Source organism: Nipponia nippon, unplaced genomic scaffold (genome assembly GCF_047370975.1).
Source record: "Nipponia nippon isolate SJK-2023a ecotype South Korea unplaced genomic scaffold, ASM4737097v1 scaffold_35, whole genome shotgun sequence".
In the NCBI taxonomy this organism is placed as follows: Eukaryota; Metazoa; Chordata; class Aves; order Pelecaniformes; family Threskiornithidae; genus Nipponia; species Nipponia nippon.
The window spans coordinates 214,147-238,873 of NW_028262353.1; the positions used below are offsets into that span (position 1 = coordinate 214,147).

The following is a 24,727-nucleotide window of genomic DNA, read 5'->3' on the forward strand; positions in this document are numbered from 1 at the left end:
ACCCCCACCGTGCCCCGTCCCCCCCTTGCTCCCCACCCCTCCCTCCATCCCGGGGGCAGTGGGAGGACGGTGGGCTCTGCCGTGGGGGTATGGATCAGCACACTCCACCGCTTTTCCATTCTTTTTCTTTATTTTCCACTTTTTTTCCATTTTAATTTTCTTAAAAAAATATGAAGAAGCCCCTGCCCAGAGCCAGGGTGATGGAAGCCCCCAGCAAGGGCCCTGCTGCCTCGGGGACAGGGACCCCCAGGTCCTTGCCCCTGGCGTGGCATTCTTCACGGCATGGTGGTGGGTGGCGGGCAGCAACTGGGGGGCTGCAAATCTGGGTGAGGGATGGCGATTCTGGGCAGGGTCCTCCCCAGCGGGGGGGAGTGGGCTCCATGGGGCACTACGGGCTTGGTTTGGTGCCACAACGCTGCCGCAGCCTGGGACGGGCCAGTGGGGGGGAAAGGCTCCAAAATACCTGGACAGGTGCCCTTGCACACGCAGACTGGTGTGCACACACGTGTCCACACGCACACACATGCACATCTCCCACGGCTGCAGAAAGACAAAAGCCCCTCCCAGTGCACAGGGTGAAGCCTGAGCTCTCCTGAGCACAGTGACCTGCCGGTATGCAGCAAAACACCCCTGCTACAACTGTGCCCGTGCCCGTCCCGGAGGTGGCACATGCCCAGCCAATGCCATTGCATGAGGCTGTACCCCCCCACTCACCCACACACTCCTGGGGACCCCAGCCCAGCCCCTGGCATGGGGTAGGGGGACAGGGTCTGTGCCTGCACCCCCTGCCCAGCCACAAGGATGGGAGTGCAGCTGTGCAGTGGGCAGTGGGGTCGGGACCCCCTGTGCTGGCCGTGCCCTGGGCGGGCTGTCCCTGGCCCCGCTCCTGCACCCCAGGGAGGTGCTGCAGTGATGAAGGAGGGGCTGGTGTGGGGGCGATGGGGGGCACCGTGCTGCCACCACGGGGTGCAGGAGCCCCCAGCCTCCATCTGCCTCCAGCTCCGGCACCCGCCGCCCCTTCCCGACGATGTCAGCCAAAGTATGGGTTGTCGTGCTGGAAGTTGTAGTCGGGGCAGACCTTCTGGACCAGCTTGTAGTCGATGCTGAGGAAGGAGATGAAGATGCAGATGACCTTGAAGGGCTTGGCGCAGAGCCAGGCGGCGTGGCTCTGCGTGTGCTCGGTGAAGCACACCTTGGAAGGGTCGTACAGGCAGGGCTTGTTCTTCCGTGCCCGGTTGGTCTTCTCGTACTCTACGTGGCAGTTGAGGGCCTTGGCCGGGCGCCCCTCAGGCAGGGTGCTCTGCTGGGGGGGCGGGCGGGGGAATGGGGGGGGAGCTGGCACCAGCACCTCGAAGCCCACCGCCTTGGAGGGGGGCACGATGCTGACCGAGACGTTGCCCAGGCTGGAGGAGTTGTGGCGGAAGTAGACACTGAAGGTCCCGTTGATGTGGTCGACAATCTTCCCTGTCACCAGCAGGCTGAACTTCAGCGTCTTGATGTTGAAGTAGAAGTCACCCCAGCCAAAAATCTTCTTGGCACGGCCAGACTTGAGCGAGGGCTTGCGCCGGGCACGGGGGCTCGGCAGCTCCCCAGCCGTCTGGTTCTTCTGCCAGTCCCAGGGGCTCTGTGCAGCGCCTGAGGGTGTCCCCGCACCCCGGGGGGGCTCAGCTGGAATCAGCCGCCTGGGGTCAAGCACCGGGGGCTTCAGGGTGCCGTAGGGGACATCCTTGAGGAGGCCAGAGGTGCCCAGCTCCAGGTACCCCAGGGTCTTCGCAATGTGGCCCCCAGCACACACCGTCTGGGGAAAAGAGGGCAAAGACCGCATGAGCTGTGCCTGTCGCCCCCTTGCTCATCCTCCTGTCTGTCCCCATGCACCCTTCTGTGTCTGTATACCCACCCTGCACCCCTGCATCCCTTCTGTGGCCATGCACCCCTCCAGCACCATGCCCCCCAATCCACCATGCCCCCAGCTGTGCCCAGAGCCAAGTGTGGCTGCACCCTCCCCATGCCACCCCCCAACCCCTGCTCAGCCCCACACGGGCCTGTCCCAGACACACCCCAGGAGCCAGGGCTGCTTTGCCAGCATCACCCATGTCCCTGTGATGGGAAAAAGCATGAGGCTGGACAATTCATGACTGACTGCCCCACCACAGCTGAGGCTTATTAAAATGCAGGGGGGGGTGGGGGGCAGCAGCGTGTACAGAGAAGGGGAGGCATCAGAGCCCTGCGCCGCCTGCCAGGGAAGCCTAATTGCATTACCCAGTGCCTCTGATCTGCAGCAGAAATTACAGAGACCCCCACCAGGCTGCACGGCAGCTGCTCCGCCCTCCAGGATAATTGCACTGGGCAGACATGGCTGAAGAGTGGGGTGCATTGTGTGCAGAGGGGGGGCACACGAGGAATGAACAGGGACCCCTTGCTCTAGCGGGGAGTGGGGGAAGGGCTGGGGTCACTTATTGCATTCTATCAAGGAAGGGAATTTGCAGCAAAAGCAGAAAAGATAGGCAGTGGAGGGGAGGAAAATGCCAGACGGCTGCAAGGTCCCTGCACCAGCACGGGGACGTCCCCTTGGCCAACACAGAGCCATGAGCCCTTGAGAAAGGCTCTCATAGGGTGGGGAAAGGCGGCTCCGCTCCTGGTGGGGTAAATTGAGGCAGGGAGCCACGATGGAGACCAGCTGCCTGGTCTCTCCAACCTGGGCGAGCTGCAAGCCCAGTTAAGGAGGCGCTGATGGGCACTGGCACACCAGGACCCTCTGGAGATGCAGCCATCGCTGGAGTGTCAAGCGGCAGCTCCCAGCCACACCAGTCGAGAAAGGGACTCCGTGCACTGAGGGGGCTGAGACCTGCCTCCTGCCAGGCGCCAGCTGGGACGGGACCACAGCGTCCCCTTCCTGAGGTTCCCCATGGCCATCGCTCTGCCTGTCTGGCTGCCGGGACTGAAATCATGTGCCTCAGCAGCAGCGAGCAGAGCCAGCTGGCACCTCTTCAGCCCTGGGACCCCGTCTCTGACGTATCCCATGTCCCTCCCTTGCCTGAGCCCACCTGCCCCCCCGCTTCCCCATCCCTCAGTCTGGCTGCTCCTGGCTCTGCACCCTGGTGCCCAGAGTGCCCCTGTCTGCCCTGCCAGCTGCTCCCGGCATGCGGGATGCTGCTCCGTCAGCCCCAGCCTCGTCAATCACTGTCGCCCGTGAGCTGGCAGGTGCTCGGGCTGCTCTGGCAGTTTTGCTCTGGACGACCTGTTTCCCGAGGGGGACGCGGGGAGGAGGGGAGCGGGGAAGGAGGGCTGCGAGCAGAGGTGCCAGCTGGAAGGGCCTGGGGGGAGTGGGGGGGGCTATGCCCCCACAGGAAACTGAGGCATGCCTCAGCGCTGAATCCGAGCCAGTGGGGCTGGAGGCAGGGCAGGAGGTGCTGGGGATGGCTCCTGCCTGCCATTGCTGGGGTCTCATCCTGGCACCAGCCACCCTGCACCACTGCCAGAATGCCTCAAGGCTCTTTCCCCCTCGGAACTCAGTGTGCTTTTCCCATGCCCCCCATCAGAGAGGGGTGAGCCCCCTGTGCCCCCTCCTCCGTGGTCAGGCAGGTCTGTGCACTGGGTACCCGGCAGGGATGGAGCAGCATCGGGGGGGCTGCCCCGGCCACGGGCCCCCACGCTTGCCCTGTCCCTCTCCAGCTGCTGAACCGGAGTCTCCGGCCAGGCTGCGCACTGCTGTCTCCGGGATCTATTGCCTTATCACCCTGATGCTGCGTGTGCCGGGCTTAGCCTGTAAATCTGCTCTGCACGAGCTTGCTCTCGCCCCTGCTGCCCCGGCAGAGGAGGCAGCCCGGGCTGCTGCCGCCGGCACCGGCCGTTCTGCCCCGGCTCTGCCTCTGCCCCGGGAACTGGCCGGTCCAGGCAGGGCTGCCCGGCCCCGGGTCTGTGGGCAGGGGAGGAGGATTTGTGGGGTCTCAGCCCAGCCCGGGGAGGGGGGACGGGGGCTGTGCAGTGCGAAGCAGCCCCCTGCTCCGGTCTGGCCGTCCCCCGGCTCCCTCCTCAATCTCTCTTTGAGCACGGCTGCTGCCTTCGCCCTTATCTATATTTCAACGCAGCTTCAAAGCCGGGTGCCTTCACCAGCCAGAGAGAGAGGGAGCGAGCGCGGCAGGACCGCGAGATGGAGAGATAAATGGGGGAGGGGGAGAAGGGCAGCCCCCCAACACTTCCCCTCCGGCCAGGAGAGCAGCATTTTGCGGGGGGGACACACGGGACGGTGGCCCCGGCGAGGCCGCCGCTCCCCCTCCACCCCAGCTCCATCGTTAATCCCACTCGTACATATTCATCGGCCTGGTAGCGCCCCGCATCCCACCGTGGGGAGGCAGTGGGCCTCCCTCACCACGAGATGAGCACCGGCAGGTGAGGGGCACCAGTAACCCCGCAGCTGGAAGGGGAGCTCCCAAAACCCGCCTGTACTCACAGAGAGGGGACAGGGAGCAGCACAGAGACTGCAGCCCACAGAGGAACACGCACACACAAGCACACGCCGCCCAAGCCCCCACCAGCCTGAGAAAGATTTCTGGAGGTTTCTCAGCTCTGCGCTGGCTTTCCATCTCAGCTAGGGCTGAGAGCCAGGACGGCTGGTTCCCCCCAGCAGTGCTACGTGAGCCACTGCAGCTCTCCTCCCTCTGCCTCAGTTTCCCTTTCCAATTCACCCCCCTTCCATGATCCCCTGCTAGCAGTGAGGGGGATGCAGTGGAGATGGGGATGTGATGGGAATGGGGCTGTGATGGGGAACTGATGGAGACAGAGATGCAGTAGGGACAAGGAAGTGACAGGGATGGGCAGGCAGTGGGGAGGGGATGCAGTGGGAAACAGTAGGGATGGGCACGTACTGGGGAAGGAGGTGCTGACACCAGCTCCCTGCATTACTGAGGGCTGCGGGTCCCCAGGCCAGGCTTGTGCAGGAGGATGGGGCAGGGTGGGGTCAGGGGCTGTGGGGCACGGACTGGGCACGGGCAGGGCAGGGCACTCTCGGGGGAAAGAGGCCCCTGTCCCTGCAGGGACAGAGGTGTGCTTCAGGGTGAGGGGCCAGGCTGGCAGCCTCCCACCCACCCCCAGGTCCCTCCCCAGGAGCTGCTGGGGGAGCAGGGGATGAAAGGGAATTGCAGAGCAGGGCAGCGACTGCCGATGCAGCCAGAGCTATCGATTGCAGCATGAACGTAGTCTGGGGCTGTGGGGAGCACGGGGGTGTGGGGGAGACCCTCACTACACACAGCCCCTGGTGGAGCCCCAGGAGGACAGCTTCCCCCGGCCGGCCAGGGGTCTCGGAGCCTGCAGGCAAGGGGCGTGGTACAGCGGGGCCACGGCAAGCTTCTTCTGTGACAGTGCTGAGGGGAGCCAAGGTCACCCCCCTGCACCCTGCCAGCGCTGTCGGCATTCAGGGCAGGTCCCACTCACACCTTGCGTTAAATATTAATGTTTCTGCTTGTGAGTGGTTGGGGTGCAGCATGCACACATGTGCATGTGAACCTCTTAGACACGCTTCACAAGCATACGCGGGAGTGCCAGTGCCTCCTGGCCCTGCACGGGTGTGCGCAGAGCCCCCTCCCTCCCTGGCTGCACCAGGATCTGTCCCCTGTGCCAGAGGAGGGCTATGCCTGGTTCCGCTGCCTGCTAGGCTCTGGCTGTGATGCACCATTCGTGTGTGTTTGTCTGGTACGCTTGTTTTTTACTGTTACACATGCATGTGCTGCTGCATCCGTGCATTACCCCCAGACAACAATATGTGGTTTTGCTGCTCTCAAGCCCCTTGTGCAATTTTCTGTGCGTGTGTGTGACTGTGCAGGGCTGCCATGCATCTACAGGCACCCATGTGTCACTCCACGTGTGCACAAGCAGCCAGGCAAGGATTCAGGAAGGGCTGGGGGTGGCTGCAGAGGGACTGGGAAGGCTCTTGGTGCCGGCATCAGTTTGGTTTGTCAGGACCAGCAGTGATGGCTACTCACATCCCATTTGCTGGCGGGGCCAAGTGCCGTCAGCTGCTCCCCTGAGACCTACAGTCACCTTGGCAGAGGGGAGCGGATCAGCGCACGGAGGGGCGGGGTGCCCCAGTGAAGGCTGTGATGAGCTCCCAGCACCCTGGGAATGGGACCGCAATTGATGCGGTACCATCTCAAGGCAAAACAGCCCCTGCCTGTGCCAGGAGCAGAGCACCCACAACAACCCCCACCAAAGGCCCTGTCCCTACAGCCAGCCTGTCCCCTGCACCCGGCTCTGAGCCATCCCCCCACCTTGGTGGAGGTCAGTGGCAGAGCAAGCGATGACGTGCGGATCGGGGTCTCCAGCTCTCCCCATGGGCGCAGGGTCAAGCCGTTCTCTCCCCTGTCACCCTGCTGCCTTCGTTAGTGCAGGGAGATTAATTGGAGGTGGTGAGCGACAATCCCCGTGGGCCCGCTCCCCCCAGCACAGCGCAGCCTGGGGCGGTGTGGCATTTCCAAAGGTTAGCAGCAAACAAGGTGCCTCTGACAGCTCCCATTTATCTCGCTGGCGCTGCGCGGGTGCTAATGCGGTGGCAGGGTGACGCGGTGCAGCGGTGGGCTCTGCTGGGCTGCGGGGAGGGACCCAAGCACGTGCCTGAGCGTGCTGAGGTGTGCAACGCACGTCTGAATGACTGCATGTGGGCGAGAGCGCACAGTGAGCTCTGAGTGTGAGTGCTCCCGTGTCTGCATGCGAGTGTGCACGCCCACGGGTGCCAGCAGGTGTGCACCAAGATCTCCCAGTGCCTGCCCGGCCCAGCGTGCACCTGCAGCAAGCAGGTGAATGCAACAAATGCCTGTGGTTGCTTGTGTGTGCATGCGCCTCTCTGCCTACAGCTGAATGTGCATGAATGCCTTCACGTGTCCTGCACGTCCCTGTGAGCACATCTGCGTGCATACGTGCACAGTTACACACGCGCACATGAAGTGAGGTGGCTCTGCATGTGTGCCTTTGCAGGGGAGCCCCTGCTCCTCAGTGTTTGAGCACCCTCGAAAGAACGCATTCCTGTGCCTCCTGTGCACCTGCCCCAGTACGTGTTGGGGGTATGGCCATGCCTCTGCCCCGCTGGGCGCAAGCGTGCCGCTCTGCCTTGGCAAGTGCAGATGGGGCTGCTGAATGGCAGGCTGCTAATGAAAGTCCCCATGAGGCAAATCTGCAGTGATGGCTCCTCGGTGCCAGGGCAACGAATTAACCTGCTGTTAGGGACACCTGGGCTGGGTCCAGGGTGCTGGTGGAGTTGGGAGGAGCCCAGGGGCCGCAGACCAGAAGCACAAAGCAAGACCCAGCCTGGCTGCCCATCCCTGCCCGGGGAGGCTGTGACCGAAGATGCTGCTCCTCCGGTGGAGAGGACTCAAGGGTAAAAGGACAGGGCTGCAGGACAGGGAGCAGGGCAGGTGAGGGGGACCCTGGGGATGGGAGCGGCATGCAGCCCAGCAGGGTTTATAGGGGAGCGCTGTGGGCTGCCAGGCAGGTGGGGGGTGTCATGGGCAGGGGGTGCAGGAACGGGGTGCAGGACAGTCTTGGAAGGGCGGGCAACAGTAGAAACCCCATCAGCTGTCCCCAGCAACCACGCCCATGTCCCACTGACTCCCAGCTCAAAAACACTTGAAAGCCCATACCTGGGCAGCAGTTCCAGGGCCAGGGCGCCCAGGGGTGCTGGGTCTGCTTGGTGTCCCCCACCACCTTCACTGGCACAGCCAGCACCAGCCCTGCCACACACGGCACACCGCCCCACATCTGTACAGGCAGCAGCTCACCCCACAGCTGGACCCCCCACTGCCCACGCATGGCCCATCGCCTCCTCACCTTGCAGCCCCCCGATGTCACTCAGCCCCCTCCTCCTGCCCCCCCTGCTTGCAGCTGTGAGCCCCCACCCAGCCACAGGCAGCAGGACCAGCTGCCCCACGCACCTCAGCACAACGGGCAGGATGGATGTGGTGGGGCAAAAAGGGCGTCATGCTCTGGGGGATGCTGAACCTGCCCCAGTCCCAGGCACTGAGGGGTCAAGCAGGTGACAGACAGGGACAAGTCAGGATGCACTCATGCACGGCCACACACACACACACACAGAGTCGCGGTGACAGCCGCACACATCCTGCCCTGGAGGTGAGCTCAGTGTGACCACCCAAAGGCCTCCTCGATCTTTCCTCTGCTTCTGTGCCACCACCGCAACTGCTAGCAGTTCGCACACACCCAAACACAGCCCAGCAGGCAGGCGGCTGCAGAACCTCTAGCACCAGGATGGGTGAACCCAGCACCAGCACATCCTCGGCTGGGGGAGAGCCCAGATGAGCTTGCCAAAGCCAAATCCACCATCGGGTCATTACAGCGCTGCGGGGCTGCCAGAGCTGACGACACCCACCCTGCACGCGCATCCCGTGGCGGCAGCAGGACCCGCGGGAGCTGTGCTGGGGTCCTGCTTCTGGCGACACCCCTGCCTGAAGCGATGCTCGCGCAAGGGCTGGTGTCACCTCATGTGGGAGCACGACCTGCACGGGGCTAGGAGAAATCAGCTTCCCACAGACACGTTTGCCTTCACCCCCTAAACAGACACCTCGCTCCTTGCAGACGGAAAAAATATGCAAATGCTGCAGCTTTATTAACGCGCTCGGCACGCGCTGGCTAATAAATATTTCATAGCCCGAGTAGGACTTTTTTTTTTCCTCCTTCTTTCTTTCGTTTTGGTTCCTTTTCCCTGTCACTCGTTTCCTGCCTTTTCTTTTCTCAGCCGTTGTTTTATTTATTTATTACTTTTAAGGGCTTCATGGTGAGACAGGAGCTGGTAGGTGGCTGGGGGGGGAGCAGGGAAAAAATGTACATCCCCAGTCTCTCCCCCCACGGGTGAAAAAGAAAAGTGCTGTTAAGAGCAAAGGAAAAAATATAATAGAAGGGAGGAGACAGCACCAGGCAAAGGATTCAGGGCTTGTGTGACTCATTGGACTCAAGGAAGAAAGGAGAATGAATGAGAAAATGAGGAGATAAACGGAGCAGGAAGGGGGAGAGGGGTGTGCAGGTGGGTGTGCACAAGCCAGCGGCGAGGGGGCATGGGGGCAGCAGGAGGGACGGGGGCGCGCGGTCTGATGGGCTTGGAGGAAATTGAATCCTGCTTGCCCAGGCAGCACATTGCCAGCCTTCCCCAGAGCCAGCCAGAGCCCAGCCTGCCTGAAACGCCCGGCTTCAGACCAGGCACCACGTGGCAACGGGGTGGAAGGGGCTGGGGGTCACTGGGGAGAGGGGCAACTCCCCAGCCAGTACACTGCTGCATGTCCAGCACGAGCCACGGTGCTGGGGCTGTGGCTCCCTTGGCTGAGCCCCTCATGCTGCTGGGCATGGGCAGGAGTGTGCAGACATGGGCAGCTCACACGGATGGCATATGAGGAAAGGGAGGCAGAGCCAGCAGGAACTAGTCCCAGGTTGCTCCTGCATCCCCAGCAGCCAGGGATGCCCAGCCAGGATGCCCGCATTCCGCCTCCTCAGCCCCTGCAGCTCTGCCTCAGTTTCCCTACAGCGGAGCAGGCTGCAAGAGCTCCCTCCACCCCTCCAGAGCTTCCCTGGCTCTTTGGAGGGCGAGGTCTTTCCGGGGGGTGCAGAGTGGTGGCAGCTTCTCCTGAGCCCCCTCCAAACCAGAGGGACCCCAGGCCCTAAGGAACGCAGCCCCCACCTTCTGCCCAGCTGCCTTTTCTCCCCCCCCCGCCCGCCCCCACCCCCTTGCCTCACCATTTCACTTTATTATTGCAATAAATGTAGCCATAAAAGTGGCAGGTATCGGCGTGCGAGGAGATCGCTTCTCCTGAGCTATGGAAATGTAATTTCGAGTGTGCCCGGGAAATTTTATAAGATCGTATCAGGCGGGATCATAAATTGCATTTCCAGCCCCCCCCTCCACCCTGCACCACAGTCCCCCTCCCGCTGCCCCCCGATGAGGCAGGGCTGGTGTGAAGGTCACCGCAGAGAGGGGCAAATGCGGGGCTGTCCCCTCAGCGGGGACCCTGTCCCCATCCCCCCCCAGCACCGCGCCCCCCCTGCTGCCCCCATCTTCCCCCCGGCACATTCCCAGGGCCAGCCAGGGTTTATTCTTCCCAGGAAGAGAAGGAAGGGAGGAGCAGTGGCAGGGACACGGCTGTCCCCTGCATCCCCCCTGGTAGCAGACTGATTAAAACCCTCTGAGAGACCCAGGGGTGCAGGGGACCCTCAAGGGCATTGCTGGGGCTGCAGCTCCTCTCGGGCTGCGCCGTCCTGGGGTTACAGGGGCTGTGCCTTGCCACAGCCAGGCACCGGCTCCCACCAGGAGCAGGGGATGACGGGTCCCTGCAGCCCACTGTCCTCTGGGAGCCCCCTCGCGACGCCCGGGGGCTGGATTTGGCCCTGCTTTGCACGCACCACCCTGCCCAGGCTCCTGGTCCCAAACAGGTGCCAGGCGAAGCAGTGTAAAGCATCGCTCTGCACACCAAAGAGCCGAAGACAGAGGCTCTGCTGCTCAGTGCTGGGGGGACAGGAGAAGGAATGAGAGGGTCTTTGCCCACCGTGACACGTGCTGAGGCCAGCACTGGGACAGCCATGGGGGTCGGACAGGGTCTGTACCACCAGCAGCGTTGGGCTGAGCAACCTGCCATGCCCTGGGTGTACAGCAGTCAGGCCCTGTCTGCGCAACAGGGTCTGATGGGGATTTATTTGGGGAGGGGAAAATTAATCCCACCGTGAGTGCAGGGCCCCTCAGGCTTTTTGCAGCTGATCATTTCTGCAGGCTGGGTGCTCATTTCCACAATGACTTTCCTTTTGCAACAGCGATCAGGAAAAAAGGCGGGGAGGGGGGAACACAGGCACAGGGATGTGATTATTTCTTTAGCAGCAATCCAAGCGGCTGGAGAGGAAGCTTCATCTTTCCTGGGCCATTTACCTTCAGCGCCCGAGCGCAAAGGCTGAGCCAGGCAGCTCTTCAGAGATGCTGGAGCTTGGCCAGGGCAGGCAGGGGGGCTGGGAGGCTTTGGCTGCCGGGGTCTCAGCGCAGCATCGCCCCACTGTTGGGCCACCAGCTGCCGGGACTTTGGCTCCCCGGGAGGAGGAGCTGTGGATGCAGGGAGGGGGGCAAAAGTCATTAAACTAGGAGTGTTAATTGGCATGGCTGTGATTAGCAGTGGGACTGATGGGGTGCTCAGCTTAGTGCTGCTGTCGCAGAGGGAAGCGCCCGCTTTGCTGGTTGCCTTGCTGTCCCAGCTCAGACCACCCCCTCCCAGCCCCCCCGCCAGCGCCCGGCAGAAAACTGGCAATTAAAAACAAGAGGGGGGAAAAAGCAATAAAGCAGGCCCCAGATTTCAGCCAGAACAACACAGTGGAAAAGCAGGAGTGGGTCTGGCCAGGGGGCACCCCTGGGTGCCCCCCCCTTCCCAGCCGTTGCTCCCCCCCCCTCGGCAGGAGGCTGAGCTGCGCCACGCTCCAGGCTCCAGCCTTATTGAATCTCCCAGCTCAGGGTGCAAAGGGCACCACAGGGAAGAGTTATTAAAAAAAGGGAAATGAGTCGCTTGGAAACCTTCTTTCGGAATAACAGTGTGTGTTTGTTTGGTGATAGATTAGCTCAGCCATGCTGAGCACACAGCACCTGCCGCAACGACGGTCAGCTCAGGAGATCCACAGGAACCGGGAGAGGGGCGACACATGCAGCCACTCCCCCGGCCCTGGCAGGCACCATCTGGGCACCATCCTGCTGGGGCTGGTCCCTGCAGCTCTGCACCCAGAGGGACCCCTGGCCAGACAGGGGCTTGCAGGGCTGAGCCACCACCCAAACCCCATTTCCCTTCCCCTGGCCCCAAAGGAGGTATACATCTCTGAGACACAAAAGGTTAAATTCTCCCCTTTAATGGGAGCTGGGGGGGGGGGGTGTGTGTGAACAGGGGTGTCCTTGCACCAAAAGGGCTGGCAGCATCTGCTTAAGAGCAAAGCCATCTGTCAGCCAACAACCCCAGTAGACGTGTGACATCTCTTGGGTGACAGCAAAGGAAAGGGAATGAAGCGGGGTGAGTTTCCTGGAGGCTGGTGTCCCATGCCACCAGCCTCCTGCTGGCTTGGCCACCAGCACTGCAAGGCAGGATTTTCCTGGGAAGGGTTAATCCAGGAAGGAAAACCTGCCAGCAACACTCCAGGTGCTTCACAGACACCTGCTATCTCACCTCCCCGCCTGCCTGGAAGGAGGGAAACCGAGGCACGGTGCTGGGAAGGCACGTTCCTGCAAAGGCACAGGCAGGCAGCGGGGCCAGAGCAGGGGTAAGGAAAGACACCCAGTGTCCTGGCTCCAGCCCTGCTGCTGCACCGAGCCACCACACCCCACTTTCCTCCCAGGCAGCCCAGCTGCACCCTGATCACACCTGCCTGCTCCTGCCTGCTCCGAGGCCAGTGGCACGCCACCCTCCTCCACTGCTGGCTCTTGTTCAGCACCTGGTGTGGATCACACCATGACCTGGGCATCAGGGACCACAAGGCTAAGGCTGGCATCCGCCTCCCAGGAAGGCCAGGAGGTTGCCGGCCAGGAATTGCCCTTCCTCTCTTCAAAATTACAGCCGCCTCTTTGAGCCCCAGGATGGCTGTAGGAAGCACCCAGGAGCTACACCCAGCCTGCCCCAGCCATGGGTCTCTCCCGTTGCTCCCGGGTGCACCTGGGGGGGCTGGATGGGACCCAAACTAGCAGGAAGCCAGACCAGCCCTACTCTGAGGGACCCCCAAGATTTAATGCTCAATGCACAGAAAAAATCTAATGCATAAACATACACCAGCAGCCTGAGGAAGGCTGAGGTAGGGAGATCACCCTCGGGGAGCACTGGGCAGCATCTCTCCTGCCTGCCCAAGCGCTGCCATCCCAAGCCCAGGCTCAGGGAAGGAGAAGGCAAATCCTAGGCAGCAGCAGCCATGAAGGGTGGGGGGGCCAGGGGAGGTGATCTGCACACAAGCAGCAGAGACGGGCACCCGCTGGGCTGGGAGACCTTGTCCCAGCAGGGAGACGCACACCCGCATGCACACAAACACACCCAGCAGGGACAATCAGCAAACACACCGTGTGGCGTGGTGGGGAGACACCCTGGGGGTTCTGTCCCTCCTGCAGCAGGAACACTCTCACAAACACACACCCCAGGGGCGAACGCACCCAGTGCACTCCAGGTGCTTGCCCGGGGGAGGCAGACACATCTGCCTCTTCGCCCATCGCTCCCACCACAACCCCGGCCCTGGTGGGACGCGGCACTGAGGAGCTCAGGTCCAGTGCAGCAACTGGGGCCAGGGGGGAGCTGGCAGGGCCCCTCGCCCGTCAGGCTGCCTCCTGTCCCCTGAGAGGGGCCGGGAAAGTTTCTCCCCAACAGGCCCAGAGGACTGAGGGGGCAGGAACAGCTCCATCTCCCTTCCCCTGCAACCCGGCTTGGCGCAGGCTGCGCAGAGCCCGGCCCCTCCTGCAACCTGTCCCCATGCCAGGAAGCCCACAGACCACTCCATGGTCCTGGCCCCACACCACAGAGGGGTTGGGGCTCACTGCCCCCGCCAGCATCTCCCGGGGTTATCCCACGCATGCAGCAGGAGGCTCCTGCACCCACGTGCCCACCCTGTGCCCTGGGACGGGCCCGCTCCCGCCAGCCACGAGCCCCCACCTCACCCCCCACTGCTGCTGCCTGTGCAGGCAGGGAGGGGGACAGGGGCAGCGCCCTGCTCCTGATTTCATCAAAACAAAACCATTTGTCTTGAAGCAGCTCCAGCACCGACAGATGCTCTGCGTTAGATGGACATGGGGAGGGGGGGGTCACGCAGAGCCACCCCCACACACAGACACACACGCGCACACACACACATCTATCCATCTATATATGTACAGAGAGGAGCGTGCCAGAGAGAGACAAGTTGCAAGAGCCTTTGCCTGGGGGGTAGGGTTGTGCGGGGGGGGTCCCTGATGTGCATCCAATTCCCGAGAGGGAATTGACTCGTTTGATTTTATTCATGAAACACAGAAAGTAAAAATGGAGTGTCAGGAAATCAGATCTGCTGGGTGATGAGCCTGGCCCCCCCGGCAGGCCTGGGGGGGGCACAAATCCCCCCATTCATGACCACCACAGACGCTTGTGCCAGATGCAGCTGTAGCCCCCCAAACCTGGCAGCTCCCGCTGTGGGGAAAAGCCTTGCTGGGCCCCAAGAGGAGGTGGCAGAGGGGGGACACACAGGGGTGAGCGGCCTTGGGAAGCATTTAGTATCTGGGACCGGGGGACATCACGGGGAGGGCTCTGCGGGCAGGGAGGATGTCTCTGCAGCTGCAGCCTTTCCTCAATCTCCACAGACAGGCAAAGGGGTAGGAACAGGCAAAGCCCCCACCCAGCTCAGCAAGGCCAAGCCTGTCCCTGGGGTAAATGCACTTGGCTGAGGGGGCACCCCGGCGAGACAGGGAGATGGAGCTGGCGGGGGATGCCCCCCTCGACAGAGGTGAAGGCCACGCTCGTGCTGGAGCTGAGCCCGCACCAAGTCAGGACAGAAATGAGGCATCACCTCTGCAGGTGGTTTCAGTGCTCACACCCTTGGCGGAGGCGCAGCCGGCCGATGGGGGGACTCACGCTGCCTCCCCCCGCTGCAGGCCGTGTCTGCTTCTCCCACCCGCAGGTGCGATGCTGGTGCAGGGTGCGGGACAAGTGCACCCCACGGCGCGCAGGGGCCCCGGCCCCCCCCCGGCAGAGGGCCCTACCCGCCCACGCGCGGCCGCCCCCATGCTCACGCGCGGCTCCGTCTCGCGCATCTCGCTGCCCCCCCCCCCCCGCACCTGCCAGACGGCGCCTTCAGCGCTCTGCGCCGGGGGGTGCTGCTCGCAACCGGGAGGTGTATGGGGGCTGCACCGGCAGCGGGCCCCCCGCTGCTCCCCCCGCCCCACGGGCCCCCCTGGACCCCAACTCCGCCCGATGTCCGAGCGCGGTGCCCCGCACCCCCCGCGCAGAGTCCGGGACAGCTCCGAGCCCTCTCCAACTTGGGGTGAGCAGGACCCCCCCGCTGTGCAATCCCTGACCTGTGCCCCCCCGCCATACAACTCTCCCGTTCACCATCCTGCAAACGCCCCCCCGTGATTGCACGACCCCCTCCTCAGAATTGCACAAGCCCCCCCCAATTGTCCGCTGTCTCCGTGACTGTCTGAGCCCCCGCGCGATTGCACGGCAGCCCCCCCCGAAACGCACGTCTCCCCAGTAGCCGCACGGCCCCCCCACCACTGCACGACCCCCCCAACACTGCACGTTCCCCCCCGCGGAACGGCACGGACCCCCCGGAATCGTACCACCTTCCCAATAATTGCACGACCCCCCTCCTGGAACTGCACACACCACCCCCCCACCCCCAGTAATTGCACGTTCCCCCAGGAACCGCGCACCCCCCCCGGCGGCAGCAGCAACTTTGCCGCCCGCGGGCGGGTGCGGCCGGGGCGCGCCCGGTTCCCCCGTACCTGCAGCAGCAGCCAGGGCCCGAGCAGGGGCAGGCGGCAGCGGAGCATCGCGGGGCTCCGCGGGGCTCCCGGGATGGAGGGAGCGCGGCAGGGCGGGCGGAGGAGGGAGGCGACGGCGAGGGGAGGCAGGAAGAAAGTTGGAGACTTGCTGGGGCCGGGCGGCGCCTCCGCGGCGCCCCGCCAATCCCGGCCCGCCGCCCCCGCGGGGGGGGCACCGGGCAGCGGACGGCGGGCACCGGGAAGAGGGCGGGGGCGGCCCCGGGGAGCGCCCCGGGGACCCCGCACCCAGCCCCTGCTCGCACCCCGGGGCGTCTCCGGGCCAGCCCCGCGCCCGGAGAGGGGCCAGAGCCGGGACTGCCCCCCTCTCCCGGGAAACCCCAGCACCCCGGGATACCCCCCGGTCCTGCCCCCCCTCTCCCTGGAGACCCCAGCACTCCGGGATGCCCCCGGTCCTGCCCCCCCCCCCCCGGGAGACCCCAGCATCCCAGGATGCCCCCAGTTCTGCTCCTGTCTGGGGGGATGTACTAGCACCTGGGGGGGACAGTCCTGCCCATCTCCATCCTGCCCACATGAGCCTGGGGAGGGGAGAGGGTCCGCTGCTGTTGCCCCCGAAAGACTCCAGCAGAGAAAGGGGACCACCCTACAGGAGGGTCTTTGGGGGGCAGCCTGCAGGCCCTGCGCACACACCAAGGGTGCCCGCACACAGGCACCCCTGCCTTGCACACCCTGGAGCGTACAAACACCCCCACCTGCAGCGCGCACCCCACGTCTCAGGTTGGACATGCAATCTGCGTCGCCTGCATGTATACATGTGTGCACGCACATGCACACACGTGTGCTCATCCCTCCAGCCCAGTGCCGGGTCCCTCTCAGAGGGGTCTGCCAAGTGTTCTCATACCCTACCCCAGCTCAACAGGGATCCCTCCCCAACACTATCACTTTATTGTTATTACTATTATTGTTACTGTTGTTATTATTAATATCTGCTCACCTTCTCTGGGAAGCTGCCGGCAGGGGCTTTGGTGTCAGCAGGGCTGGGGGCAAAGCACGGGATGGGGGGAGCATTGCAGAACCGCGCGTACGTGTGGACACAGAATAAATAAAAGGTAAAGGAGAAATAAGCCACGGAAAGGGAGAGAAATGAAGGGGAACAGAAGAGAAAGGAAAGGGAAAGGAGAGGGCAGTGCCGATGCGGAGCGGGGGGCATTGAGGAGTCCTGGCACCGCAGGACTGCGGGACCCCAGCCGGCCCCATGGCAGCCCCATACAATCCCCACACCAGCCCCGGGCAGCACGGTGCCCACCTGTGCTGGCACCCAGCCGCAGCACCACCCTGGCAGGGGCAGGGGGCACCTCATGCTCAGGGTCCGCAGCTGGGGCGCAGAGGAGCCCTCCCCCCCAGGGAAGGTCCTTTCAGCCCATCTCTTGCTGCTGCTGCAGTGCCAGTGCCACTGGCTGGTGTGAGAGCCACTGCCAGCCCCATGGCCTGTGCTCCCCACTTCTCCTCTACTCCCTGCTTCCCATGCAGGCAGGAGCCTCCATGCCCCTCTCCCTGCCCAGCCAGGATCCCTCAACAATCCCCCCAGGGACCCAAGCGCTGGCACCCCTGCCCCGATGCTGCATTTACCCCATTTGCCCCAGGGCTGCAGAAGGGATGGGGCAGTTGAACCCTGGGCAGGGGCTCTGCGGGTCCAACCTTGCCGGCATGGCCCGCAGGCCCTCCAGACCTGCCACCCTTACGCAGATGGGGCCTCGCCCCACATCACCAGCACAAACTCCCAGGGGGGGTCCCGGTGTCCCTGACAGTCTCACCAGGGAGCAAAGGGACACCAAGGTCTGCAAGAGGTCCAAGGGGCTCTGGGAAGACCCTTCCCACACAATTAACAGCCCACTGGCCCAAGATCTGGGAGGGCAGAGGCATGGTGAAGGGAAATAAGGTTTAAAAAAATAAAAAAGATTGAAGGAAAAAGAAGATAAAAAGGGGGGGAAGAGGGGAAAGGGAAGAAAAAAAAAAAAACCTAGAGGAGATATAAGAAACCGATAAGTGAACAAAGAGCCAGTATTGAAATAGATCTGAAGGCTGCGCCACGCTCGGGCCGCGCTGGATCCCTTTGCAGAGGGTTTGGGGCTTTTCAAAGGCAGCAGCTGTGTCCTCGGCTCGGCATCCACGGGAGGCCGGGGGGGCTGGTGCCGAGGCGGATGCTGTCAAGGAGGGTGCTGAGGGTTGACCTGCTCTGCCGAGCCGCAGGGTGCGGGTGCCACGGGTCCCGGCCATGGCCCTGGGCTCCCCTCGCAACCCGCACCTGGCTCTGCTGCTGCGGCCCTGGCACACGGTGTGGCCGAGCGTGGCCGGGGCAGGGTGCGGCTGCCAGCCCGAGGGCCTGATGCCCCGAGCACAGGCCAGCCCTCGCCCCCATCCCGCTCAGCCCAAGCCCGCCAGGGCAGACACAAGCCCCTGGCCGGCCGGCACTGCCCTCCGGCCCCCTCCGCCGTCCGAGGGGTGCGGGTGGTCCCTCCCGAGCCCCCTGCCCTCAGCACCCGGTGCTGCCCCGGCCAGGGGCCCCCGAACAGTCGCTGGGGAGGGGACAGACGTCGGGCAAGTGACCCCCGGCCGCCCCCCCTTCCCTCTACGACCCCCAGCCCTCGCTCAGCCGGTGCGCGGCCCCAGCGCCCCCCCGCGGGAGGCTGTGCGGGACCGGGCGCTGCGCCCCTGCCTCTGCCCGCCGCAGCGGCGCCCGCGGGGGGGCACACGAAGCGGCGCGTGCACACGGGGACACGCGGGGACACACGGGGGGCACATGGAGTGCACACGGGGGGCACACAGGGGACACACGGGGGTGCGCGTGCAGCCCCCCGCTCAGTTCTGGAGGGCGGTGGCGCCACCTGGTGGCGGCGTCCGGGACCGCGCGCTCCCGGTGCCCTGGGCCGGTGCTCGGTGCTCAGCGCCCGGTGCCTTGGGGTGCTTCTGCTCCCGCCAGCGCAGGGGAAGGAGCCGGCGTCGAGGCCGCAGCAGCTCGAGGCCCCGGGGTGCTCAGCAGGGTGTCCCGGGAGATGCTGCCGGTAGCGGGGAGCAGACGCGTGCGCACACACACACGTGTGCACGCACACGCATTACCTCGAGTGGCACATGCACCAGCACGGACGCTGCACCCCAGAGGGCACCCAGGCAGCACAACATGCACAAGCACGCTCAGGCTTGCACAAACATGCATAACTCTCCCTTCCATCCACACTCCTTGCCCAGGGTCCCGCACGGAAAACCCTGTGCCCCACCACGTGCACACCCAGGGCAAGCCGATGGAGCAAGAAGCCCCGATGCGATCCTCCGGCTTTGCACCAGTCATCTGTGACATCCCTCCTCACCGCTCCCCGTGCCACAACTGGCACCACTGAGCTCCGAGGGCGTCAGGGCCACAGCAGCTGGTGACCTGGGGCCCGCCTGGAACCAGTGCCTGGGCTCTCCCCGCACCTCCCTGGTGTGTCCCTTCCCATCAACCAGCAGCCTGCTCTTCAGTTTTTAAAAATTTTATTTATAACAATATCTGTTTTGTTTAGTTGTAAAGTAATCCAGCAAAAATTATTAAAACATTTCCCCCCAATAAAAGGATGGGGTCGCCCCCCGCCCTCCCCCCACATGCGTTTATTTATTTCTACTATAAAAGCTAGGTCATTTCCATGTTTTCATTTTCTTTTTTTTTTTTTTTCCTGTTAAAAAATGTGCATGTTGGAGAGTAGGCGAGGTGCAGGCGACAAGCCGGAGCGAGGGGCCGCAGGGCTGGGCCCGCCAGGGACGGGGACCCTCCACACCGCAACGGGGCTGGGGGCAGCGGTGGGGGCCTTTGTCCCTGTCCCCTGTAACAGTCGGGCAGAGCTGAGAATGGCAGGGAAGGAGGGAGGGGATCAGTGGAGGAAAAGGTGGGGAGGGAGGGGAATGGAGGGGCAGAGGGAGGTTTGCAGAGGCCACACTGCAGAAGAAGGGGGGACTCGGCGAGCAGCAGATTCTGGGGGGGGGGGGAAGGAAACAGGGGCCCCAGAGAGGGGAGTTGCAGGGGCCGGGGGACAGAGCCGAGAGCTGGGGAGCCTGTGGCCCCCGCTCTGCCTCCCTCCTGCCTGTGCTGTTGCTGCCTGCGCCCCACGTAGTGGTAACCCTGTGTCTCCCATCAGCCCCGGCTGCAGCAGCCTCAGCAAGTTCTTCCTGGCACACTGACCATGGTGCCATCCTTGCTCCGAAACACTGGCTTGTCTGGCGGGTGGCAGGAGGAGGGAGGGGGGGCCCAAGGTAAAGAGATTTAAAATAAACCAAAGCCGGATCTGGCAATGAGAGGCGCTGAGGCCTGGTACCGGGGAATATACAGGTAATAATACTGCTCACATAGAAAAGTAATAATCCTTCATTTGTACATTTATACAGTGGCTCTTGGCTCCCCCGGCCCCCGCCCGCCTCCTGCAATGGGTGTCTGTGCCAGGCCCAAGTGCCGCGGCCCGGCGGCCCTTCGCCCCCATTCTGCCCCTATGCCAGGGGGTCTGCCAGGTCATCATCCGCGCCCCGCGACAGCAGCTCCCGCTTCTCGTCCGTGCTAGCCAGTGAGTTGCGGCTGTTGTGGGCGCCCATGTACAGCGTGGCATAAACGGGGTTGGTGAAGTTGGTGGGCTGCGAAGAGGGGGGAGCAAGTGGGAGGGGGCATGGACACCTCCCTCCCCAGCACAGCGGTCCCCAGAGGTGTCCCTTGCCCTGGGGTGCCTTGGCAAGATCCTGCACCCGCCACGACCACCTCCTGGTACAACACCGCTGACCCTGTGGCTGCCGTCGTCCCTCCCTACAGCCTCCGCCCCCAAAGCCTTTGCAGCCCCTTGGAGCCCCCCCAGCCTCCTCTGCACAGAAAGCAGCCCCAGGGAGCCCTGACACTGCTGCAGCAAAGTGTCCCCTGCCTCGGCACGCATCCCCTCTGCATCTCCCGCTTTGGGCTGGACCCCGTGCAGCCAACGGCCCCTCCATGCCACAGTGGCCCCACTTCTCACCTTGTCAGGGTCCAGGACAAAATCCGCATCCAGCAGCTCCCCCACGTCATCATCGGGCTCCCCCTCGTACATTTTGTAGGTGGGGTTCCCGATCTCCACGTTCATGGCACCATTCGTCATCCGCTGGTGCTGGAAGCCCTTGGCGCTGGGGAGGGTGTGAGACAGGGGTTCAGTGCCAGCAATACGGGATGCAGTGAACGGGTCCCCCACCCTGCCAGTGGTCCTGCTTCTTTGTCCCACACAATTGAGGCTTTCAGAGTAACGCTCCCTCCCGGCCCCCAACAGCCCAGACTCACCCTTTAATCCTCCACTTGTACCAGACAAAAGCCACCACGGTGAGGAGGACGAGCAGCAGCAGGATGGGGATGACAATGGAGGCCGTTCCTGCAGGATGAGAGGTGCAGGTACAGTCAGAGCATGTGCGGGGGCACCCCAAGCCCCAGGCAGGCCCAGCAGCCTGGGCTAGCCCTGCCCCACGGGAAAGGACCTGCTCCCTCTCCACTTGAGAACAGGGTTCAGAAGTTGCACAGGGGCACTGGGCAACTCTGGCTTCGCAGGCAAAGATGTGCTTCCAACCCCCCCCCGGTTTGGTGTTGGGCCCCGTGGTGCCCCCCAGAGCAAGACCGCCCATACGTACGGTTGCTTTGCTGCTCGCTGACGATGAAGTCCTCGCAGCGTGTCCCGGTCATCCCTGCCGGGCACCTGAGAGTGCAGGGAGAGCACTGGGGTTAGTGGGGGCAGGACAGCATGTGGGGAGGGGGAGGGAGAGGTGGAGCACAGACCTGGGCGTTGGGGGGCCACACAGACTGGGGTCTGTCAGTCATGGGCTCTAGCAAGTAGCCCACCCGAAGCCTCCCCACTGCCCCCCCAGCCCCCAGCTCTGCTTACAGGCACTCGGGCAGCTGTGTCTTGTCACTGATGGAGCAGGTACCACCATGCAGGCAGTAATTGTCACAAGTCAGGCAGCTGGGTGCTATCTTGCCATCTGGGCAGCTGTGGGGCAGAGATGATCAGGCACACATGTACCCCCGGCCTGCCCCATGCCCGCCCACCCAGCAGCCAGGACTCTGCTCACTGGAGGCTGTTAGCTCATCCCTCTGGCACAGCTCATGGCTGTGCCACACCGACCTGCTGGGACATCAAGATGGGCTTGGGGGAAGAGACACCTCCATCACTGCCTCTTGGGGCCCCGAGGTCTCCCAGATTTCTTAGCTGCCCTGAATTACTGACCCAGCATCTCTCAGCTGTGGCCGATCCCCAATGATCCAGCCACAGGGACACAGGGGGTTTTTTGGGTCCTTGTGCCCACCATCCCCTCTTCCTCTCTCAAGTTCGATGTCCTTGGCACCTACATGCAGGAGACTTCTCCGCTCTGCTTGTTGATGCTGCACTTGCCCTCCTGGCACCGGGAGCACTTGTTATCCTGGCACTGGGTGCCCTCGAACTGCGGAGGGCAGCGGCACTGCTTGGCACCACTGGCTGTCATCTGGCAGACACCCTCGTTCTCACAGTAGTCGAAGCACTGCCCTGCAGGGGATGGTGCGGTCAGGGTGGGCAGCCCCATGCCAGCCCCTCGGACTGCCGGCCCCTCTGGAGGGCTGCTCACAGCCCCAGTCCCCCACAGAGCACCACACTGCCCTGGGTCCCCAGGGAGCATCCTCCAGAAGAGGGAGACCTGGCAGTTCAGCCTCTCAGGTGCTGTCCCCAGCAACCCTCGCCACAGGCAGGCAACACTCACGGTACTGGCAGCGGTCCCCGATGAAGATGGGCAGGCAGCGGCAGTTGGGCTGGTTGCCCTGGTTGACAGTGCAGCTGCCGTTGTTCAGGCAGTAGTCGGTGCACACTTGCTGGTTGCACCGGGGTCCCGTGAAGCCGGTGGGACAGCGGCAGGTCGGCATGCCTGAGAACAAGAGCCATTAGTGTGCTCCCTCTCTGTCCGTCTGCCCCGGACCAGCCCCGACCCCCAGGTTTGCCCCCAGCAGTCTCACCCGATGGGGAGGCAGCGCATGTGCCCCCGTTCTGGCAGTAGTCCCAGCACTGGTCGATCTGGCACTTCTCCCCATTGTAGCGTGGCTGGCAGCGGCACTTGGCCTGTTTGCGGGCGTTGAGGAAGCAGCTGCCACCGTTCAGGCAGACCAGGTCACAGGTGTCGGTGGTGGGCACTGCGAGGGAGGGATGGAGGTGAGCAGGACTGTGCCAGGCAGGACCCCCCCTCCTCCTCCTCTTCCAGACTACCTACCGACAGGGGAGACGGTGGGTGAGGGAATGACCACGCAGGTGCCATTGTCCAGGCGCTTGCCATTGGGACAGGTGCAGACAGGGCCGCTGGGGCTGAGCAGGCAGAGCCACTCACACTTCTTGCGGTCACAAGGGTTGGTCACTGCCGAGAGGGGAGGGGATGATGCAGGGTGAGGACAGTGGGGTGACCCACAGCCCTCCTGGCAAACGACTACTCCCCAACAGCTTTAGGACATCCCCCATGGCCCTACAGCTGCCCAAGCCCTGTGCCCGTCCCCCGATTCCCTGGGGTCGCCAACTGACAGCTTGCCGTTGCAGCTGGCCTTCCCCCAATCCACCCCCCTCCCCACTAACCCCCTGTGCTCTGCCCATCCAGATGCCTCCCACTTTGGGCAGGGAAGCTGGGTGGCTGAGTCTACTTTTGCCCCAAGCTCTGCCAGCACTCCCCTCACCCTCTGGCACCCCGCATCAGAGATCAGGCCCTGAGCACCTCCCTCCCACCCTACGAGCAGGGTGGGGTTCCTGGGCCCAGCACGCACCCTCTGGTTGCTTGTACTGGTGGTAGAGCACAACGTCGGTGGCGTGGTTGAGGCCAGACGTCAGGTTGGTGACAGCTTTGTGCCCAAACTTGTGGATCTTGAAGATGCGGTTGTTGATGTAGGTGACACCGTAGATGTAGTCCTCAAAGATGTCGATGCTGAAAGGATGGCTCAGCCCTGGGGAAGCGAAGAAGGGACATGTGCAGGCAGAGGCAGCATGGCTGGCTGCTCGCTGCCTTGGGCAGGGCTGATTAGGGATTTTGGATGGATTTGAGGCTAGGGTCTCCCACCCTGTATGAGGGGGACAGTGTCAGGGGGACAGCAGCTCCAGCAGGCTTTGGTCCTGCTGTGGAGCATTTAACAAGGAAAAACCCACCCTCACTGCCATCTGCTGAGCATGCCTGACTCAGCGCTGGGGTCTGCCCTGCAGCATGACCCAGGCCAGGGGGCCTCGGGGAACCAGGGGGCTGGGCTGTGCTGGGACCCCACCCTGGGGACACCACCCCTGGGCAGGTCCCTCTCCTCCCTGCCGCTCTGGTGGGTCTTGGGTGCTGCTCACCCTTCTTGTTGTCAATGGCCACGACAGGGTCGGTGCCGTTGAGCCGGATGCTGCCGATGACGGAGAGCTTGGCGTCAGCCCAGTACAGCCGCTCATTGTGGTAGTCCACAGCCAGGCCTGAGGGGGCACGTATCCCCCCAGTGAGGTATGGGTCCCCAGCCCACCCCAAGCCCCTCCTGACCACATGGCCAGCAGAGCAGCCCCCCTACCACCCCTACACGCTCCTGCCACGGGGCTCAGAGCTCCCAGGCTGAGCCTCCCCAACACGAGTGGGTTGTACATCCCTCTTGTCAAGGCTTTCGCTACCCCTCATGCCCCTCCTGGCACCCGTCTCTGTTCACCTGTTGGCCACTGGATGTTGTCCTGCACCAGAGTCTCACGCAGTGTCCCGTCCATAGCAGCCGTCTCAATCTTGGGGTGATTGCCCCAGTCTGACCAGTACATAGTCCTGTGAAGGACACAGTCAGGTCATTCCCAGCAGGGGAGCAAGGAGGGGATGAACAGGACAGTTCGATGCCCCATCGGTAGAGAAACCCTCCTACATTCTACCCACAGTGTCCTAGAGTCACTGATGTGACCCCAATGGGCCAGCTGACTCCAAGGCAGAGCAACTTGAGCTGACATGGAGAATGATGCTGGGGCACAGGGAGCTTCCACCATGGACAGGCTTGTTGGTGAGAGGAGCGAGGGTGAGGGCTGGGCAGAGGGAAGGGAGAAAGGGCGCTCACCCCCTAAGTGGGTCGACTACGATGGCGTGGGGCTCATCAATCATGCCCGAGATCAGCGTCTTGCGATTCTCGCCTTTCATCTGTGCCACCTCAATGACATCCCGCCCCGAGTCTGTCCAGTAGATGTTCCCGGCAACCCAGTCGATGGCAATTCCCCGTGGCATCTTCAGCCCCGAGATCTGGGAAGGGCA

General features: G+C 63.4%; 2 protein-coding genes across 4 annotated transcripts in view; both read right to left on the minus strand.

Moving 5' to 3' along the window:
• Window positions 1–145: 145 nt before the first annotated feature.
• On the minus strand, window positions 146–15,557 carry NXPH4 (neurexophilin 4). Its single transcript, XM_087771458.1, has 2 exons — window positions 15,455–15,557; window positions 146–1,798 (listed from the first exon to the last, which is right to left on the minus strand). The coding sequence occupies exons 1-2, from the start codon at window positions 15,500–15,502 to the stop codon at window positions 1,031–1,033; spliced, it is 816 nt and encodes a 271-aa protein (XP_087627584.1). The 5' UTR covers window positions 15,503–15,557; the 3' UTR covers window positions 146–1,030.
• Window positions 15,558–18,962: 3,405 nt separating this feature from the next.
• LRP1 (LDL receptor related protein 1) overlaps window positions 18,963–24,727 on the minus strand; it is a 91,994-nt gene continuing 86,229 nt past the window's right edge. For all 3 annotated transcript variants that reach the window (XM_087771092.1, XM_087771091.1, XM_087771094.1), the window contains 13 exons: window positions 24,537–24,715; window positions 24,150–24,256; window positions 23,809–23,925; window positions 23,250–23,426; window positions 22,712–22,852; window positions 22,461–22,634; window positions 22,211–22,372; window positions 21,825–21,999; window positions 21,361–21,465; window positions 21,110–21,174; window positions 20,769–20,856; window positions 20,473–20,617; window positions 18,963–20,104 (listed from right to left, as the gene is read on the minus strand). In XM_087771092.1, the coding sequence (XP_087627218.1) occupies window positions 19,964–20,104; window positions 20,473–20,617; window positions 20,769–20,856; window positions 21,110–21,174; window positions 21,361–21,465; window positions 21,825–21,999; window positions 22,211–22,372; window positions 22,461–22,634; window positions 22,712–22,852; window positions 23,250–23,426; window positions 23,809–23,925; window positions 24,150–24,256; window positions 24,537–24,715 (1,776 nt within the window). In that variant the 3' untranslated portion in view covers window positions 18,963–19,963. The remainder of the gene's footprint in view (window positions 20,105–20,472; window positions 20,618–20,768; window positions 20,857–21,109; window positions 21,175–21,360; window positions 21,466–21,824; window positions 22,000–22,210; window positions 22,373–22,460; window positions 22,635–22,711; window positions 22,853–23,249; window positions 23,427–23,808; window positions 23,926–24,149; window positions 24,257–24,536; window positions 24,716–24,727) is intronic.

Coding starts and splice junctions, on each gene's coding strand:
- NXPH4 (XM_087771458.1), bottom strand. CDS start 15,502: ATGCTCCGCTGCCGCCTGCCCCTGCTCGGGCCCTGGCTGCTGCTGCAG. Junction 1,799..15,454: donor GGCCCTGGCTGCTGCTGCAG/GTACGGGGGAAC, acceptor TCTTTTCCCCAG/ACGGTGTGTGCTGGGGGCCA.